The 5,605-nt window shown below is 41.0% G+C and overlaps 1 protein-coding gene across 3 annotated transcripts in view; it reads left to right on the top strand.

Moving 5' to 3' along the window:
* The window catches only part of STYK1 (serine/threonine/tyrosine kinase 1), a 55,232-nt gene that overhangs the window by 43,012 nt on the left and 6,615 nt on the right, over positions 1-5,605 (top strand). For all 3 annotated transcript variants that reach the window (XM_010858669.1, XM_010858670.1, XM_010858671.1), the window contains exons 5-7: positions 883-1,064; positions 1,605-1,688; positions 3,453-3,661. In XM_010858669.1, the coding sequence (XP_010856971.1) occupies positions 883-1,064; positions 1,605-1,688; positions 3,453-3,661 (475 nt within the window). The remainder of the gene's footprint in view (positions 1-882; positions 1,065-1,604; positions 1,689-3,452; positions 3,662-5,605) is intronic.

Raw genomic sequence — 5,605 nt, 5'->3', positions numbered from 1 at the left:
CGTTGGAGAAGACTCTTGAGAGTCCCTTGGACTGCAAGGAGATCCACCCAGTCCATCCTAAAGGAGATCAGTCCTAGGTGTTCTTTGGAAGGACTGATGTTGAAGCTGAAATCCAATACTTTGGCTACCTCATGCAAAGAGTTGACTCATTGGAAAAGAGCCTGATGCTGGGAGGGATTGGGGGCAGTAGGAGAAGGGGATGACAGAGGATGAGATGGCTGGATGGCATCACAGACTCAATGGACATGAGTCTGAGTGAACTGGGAGAGTTGGTGATGAACAGGGAGGCCTGGCATGCTGCGATTCATGGGGTCGCAAAGAGTCGGACATGACTGAGCGACTGAGCTGATGTTATAGTCAGGGGCTTCCATGTAGCTCAGCAGTAAAGAATCCATCTGCAATGCAGGAGAAACAGGTTCAATCCCTAGGTCAGGAAGATCCCCTGGAGAAGGAAATGACAACCCATTCCAGTATTCTTGCCTGCAGAATCCCATAGACAGAGGAGGCTGGTGGATTACAGTCTATGAGGTCCCAAAAGAATCAGACATTAGTCACTGAGTTATGTCTGATTCTTTTGGGACCTCATAGCATGTAACAACAAGAAAATAGTATGTGTGATAATATTTTAATGTAAACAGAACAATTTTATTAGGCAGAGGAAAGTCTAACTAGTTGTGAAGAACTGTGGGTCTATGTTACCTTTGATAAAAGAACAGTGACATCGAAGATCATCTAATTGATCCCCTTTCTGTTTACTTTTGGTCTACGCTCATTCCCCTTTGAAGCTTTGAAATTTACATCTGAGGTTCCTTCCTGCCTCATACTCCCCACTTTATTGGCACTCTGACTGCTCATTCCCCATGGCTCTTCTGTCCTCCACAGAACCAACTGGGCTCCAAGAGGTGCAGGATTTCTTAGGGCGAATCCAATTCTATCTATACTTGGGGAAGCACAAAAACTTGGTACAGCTGGAAGGTTGCTGCACAGACAGGCTGCCGCTCTACATGGTTCTGGAGGATGTGGCCCACGGAGACCTGCTCAGCTTTCTCTGGACCTGTCGCCGGGTGAGTGGTGGGGCAGAGGTGTTAGGAAGAAAGGTTTGACCTGGTTAATTAGCTGTGCACATACCAATTAGCCTGATTAGGAAGAAAGGCTTGACCTGGTTGATTAGCTATGGACATACCAATTAGCCTGACAAATTCTGTTCTTCCTTCATTCTGCTCTTCACCTACATTCTTTATTGTCTTCCTGGTCCAGTAAAGCATGGCACTTCTCTGCATACCTGGGAATCTCTCATACCATCTCTCCTTGGATCTTTTAGCTTTTGTACATTTTTTAGTTTTTAAATTCTTATTTATTTATTTTTGGCCATGTCATGTGGTTAATGGGAACTAACTTCCCTGACAAGTGATTGAACCCAGGCCCTTTGCAGTAAAAGTGTGGGTTCCTAACCACTGGACTGCCAAGGGAATTCCCAAGTCCTTATATTTTTGTGTCTTTGCCCTAGCTTCAGTAACTGCATTTAAGAATATTTCTTTCCTTATTTTTCCCTTTAGATCTGTTCATGTCATTTTGATGTAATGCCTTTTTCTTTATCTCTTTAGGATGTGATGACCATGGATGGTCTTCCCTATGACCTCACAGAGAAACAAATATATCACATTGGGAAGCAGGTCCTTTTGGCTTTGGTAAGGCTTGGAGAAGTGACAACAGATGGCAGTGATCTTTTTTGTTAGCCTGGTATTTAATGTCATATTTCTTATATTTATGTTCTCAAATGGGGTATATATTATAAATGAAATCTGGTGGAAGTTAGGGGGCAGAAACTCAAGCATCGATTAATTGTTTTCAATTTTCTCTTTATGAAATTATTTAGATAATATAATTCAGGATTGGTAATTCTAGGTAGAAAGTGGTCACTTTAGGGTTTCTAGAAGAAACAGGAAAGGTTTTATTTCTTTTATTGCTTATTAAAAAATAATTTTTTTTTTTTGGCCACACCATGAAGTATGCAGGATCTTAGTTTCCCGACCAGGGATCAAACCTGTGCCCCGGGAAGCACAGAATCTTAACTACTGGACCACCAGGGAAGTCCCAAGAAGGGTTTTAAAAGGTTTCTCAGTCTTAAAGGTAAAGGCACCAGGGCCAAGAGCTATATGCCCACATGTTGTTCACTCAGTCGTGTCTGACTGTTTGCAGCTGTATGGACTGTAGCCAGCCAGGCTCCTCTGTCTTCCACTATCTCCCAGAGTTTGCTCAGATTCATGTCTATTGAGTTGGTGATGCTATCTAGTCACCTCATCCTCTGCTGGCCCCTTCTCATACTTCCCTATATATACTGTTAGCAGATGTAAAAGAGGAAAAGATAAGTTGGTAGAAGATTTGGGAAGAGAAAACGAATGGGTGAAAGGCTACAGAGCCAGAAGAATGTTTATAATTTATACCTAAAGAACAAGAAATACTAGCTCAGAATGTGTTAGGCAGGAGACTTGCTGTAATACTGAATGTGACAGGAATTGCATATACTTGAAAAGGAACAAAGAACAAGTGGAAGAGGAGGAATAAGAAGGGGGTGAAAATGAGATCATGTCTATTTTAGACTAACCTAAATAGGGACTTCCCTAGTGGTCTGGTGGTTGACTCTGCACTTCTAATGCAAGGGGCACGGGTTTGATCCCTGTATCGGGAAGATCTCCTGGAGGAGGAAATGGCAAACCACTCCAGTATTCTTGTCTGGGAAGTCCCATGGACAGAGGAGCCTGGTGGGCTACAGTCCATGGGGTTGCAAAGAGTCACAACTGAGCAACTGAGCACATAGGTTCATCAGTTGTAACAAATGTATCACAGTGGTGCAAGCTGTTAATAGAGGAAACTAAGGGGCAGGAGGCCTGAGTGCTCTGGCTTTTCCACTCAACTTTGTTTTCACCCTAAAACAACTCATAAAAAAACATAATAAAGTTTTTATTAATTTTTTTAAAGAATGAATTTCTGGAAACTGTTGATCTTAAACACAATGCAAACATGTCTGATTCATTATAAGTACTGTGCTTTTTATGAATTAGAATATTTGGTTCTGGTCACTGCCACTTAGTAGCTGTGTGGATGTGACATGTTATTTTTTTTTTATATTAAACTTTTTATTTTGTATTGCAGTATAACAGATAAACAATGTTGTGATAGTTTCAGGTGGACAACAAAGGGACTCAGCCATATAAATACATATTGCTATATTTAAAATGGATAACCAACAAGGACCTACTGTAGAGCACAGGGAACTCTGCTCAGTGTTATGTGGCAGCCAGGATGGGAGGGAGTTTGGGGGAGAATGGATATGTCATTATTAATGCGGCTTGTTCAGGGTAGAAAATGTCTTTTCGAGGATCTGCTTCACTTTATCTGGGACCCAAGCCATGACCTCGGAGAGCTGATCCATTTTGACATCACTCTGACAGGAATTTCTCCAGGAGAAGCGTTTGTTCCATGGCGATGTGGCAGCCAGGAATGTTCTAATCCAGTGTGACCTCACTGCTAAGCTCTGCGGGCTGGGCCTGGCTTATGAAGTTCATTCCCGAGGGGCCATCTCCTCCACTCGCGTGGTACCCCTCAAGTGGCTTGCCCCAGAACGGCTTCTGCTGAAACCAGCTGGCATCAAAGGAGACATGTACGGTTTGTTCCTGCCCCGTGGAGTTCCTCCTTTCTTGACTTCAGTGTCCTCCTGCCTGTGAACATGACTGGGTCTGTTGTCAATTAAGTCTATGCATGAAGTCTCTGCTTTGAAGTCAGACAGACTCTCAAGCAAAAATGTGTGTTATGTGGCAGAGCTCATAGTTGGCAGCTGTCTGCAATCCTTTTTAGTGCCTCCTGAAGTATTCCCTCTGTGTCAGATTAGAAGCCTTGATTAGGAGAGAAAAAATGAAAAATGAATAGATTATTCACACCAATATCTGAGGACTTGATTTGGTAGAGTTCTATCTCTTTATCTAGTTTTATCTGAAAGAGGCAGATCCACTTAATCAAAAGTTTAAACTAGGAGCTATTAAAAAGAAAAAATATATATATTTACATATATATATGTATGTGCTGTGCTAAGTCGCTTCAGTTGTATCTGACTTTGACAGGCTCTTCTGTCCATGAAAGTTTCCAGAATACTGGAGTTGGGTAGCCTATTCCTCCTCCAGGGGATTCTCCTGACCCAGGGATCAAACCTTATCTCTTACCTCTCCTGCATTGGTGGGGAGGTTCTTTATCACTGTGCCACCAGGGAAGCCCATGTATATGTGTATTTATATACTCAATTTATTTTAACTTTTTTTTTTCAATTTATTTTAACTTAAAACATATAAATAGATATTTATTTATCAGTCTTTCAGAGGAAGGCCAAGAGGCTACACGTGCTGTGCTAAATGAAGTTACATGTTGTATTTCTTGTATAAAACAATTGTGATGAAGTTTGACTGCAGGCATTTATTGTTAAATTTCCCCCAGTTTTCTACAGTTGTCTCACTCACACAGTTCGACAACACTCTCTTTTTAGCGGCTTGATTTTAGAGAATGTTTTGAAAGCATTCAACCTAGTTTTCAGGGAGCTAAGGCTTTTGGCATGTATATTTAACCAATCTACATAGTATTTAATTGATAACGTAGTTATAGTTATATGTATGATTGGCATAAACAGGATTGCAAAGAATAACAATTGACTTTGGTAACCATATGACTCATCTGCTTGGAGGAGCAGGTAGGTATAATACAGGATATCTTACCAGCCATGAATGTTAGGAGCTTCAGGGGAAATTTAGAACATCAGTTAATGTGGTGAATCAATTAAGACACTGATTTTTCATTTCATTGCTGTTTCCCTGATATCTGCTTTTCAACAGAGGTCTGGAAGTAATAAACTTCCTTGGGAGATACTGCTCATTTCACAATGATGCTGTAGAATAATGAAACATTTGTCTCTCAAATCATATTGTTTAGGCAACTACTTAGTCCATTTATGTACAAAACTTGCTCTGTTAATGTTTTACCTAGGTTTGGGCAGTTAGATCTACTGAGGATATAGTAGATAAAAGATAAACCCTGCTTGGCCTTGAACTAAGACATGGAACAACAGACTAGTTCCAAATAGGAAAAGGAGTATGTCAAGGCTGTATATGGTCACCCTGCTTATTTAACTTCTATGCAGAGTACATCATGAGAAATGCTGGGCTGGAAGAAGCACAAGCTGGAATCAAGATTGCCGAGAGAAATATCAATAACCTCAGATATGCAGATGACACCACACTTATGGCAGAAAGTGAAGAGGAACTAAAAAGCTTCTTGATGAAAGTGAAAGAGGAGAGTGAAAAAGTTGGTTTAAAGCTCAATATTCAGAAAACTAAGATCATGGCATCTGGTCCCATCACTTCATGGCAAATAGATGGGGAAACAGTGGAAACAGTGTCAGACTTTATGTTTTTGGGCTCCAAAATCACTGCAGATGGTGATTGCAGTCATGAAATTAAAAGACACTTAACTCCTTGGAAGAAAAGTTATGACCAGCCTAGACAGCATATTCAAAAGCAGAGACATTACTTTGCCGACAAAGGTCCATCTAGTCAAGGCTATG

Source organism: Bison bison, unplaced genomic scaffold (genome assembly GCF_000754665.1).
Source record: "Bison bison bison isolate TAMUID 2011002044 unplaced genomic scaffold, Bison_UMD1.0 scf7180017864390, whole genome shotgun sequence".
In the NCBI taxonomy this organism is placed as follows: Eukaryota; Metazoa; Chordata; class Mammalia; order Artiodactyla; family Bovidae; genus Bison; species Bison bison.
This window is presented reverse-complemented; position numbering and strand designations above follow the sequence as displayed.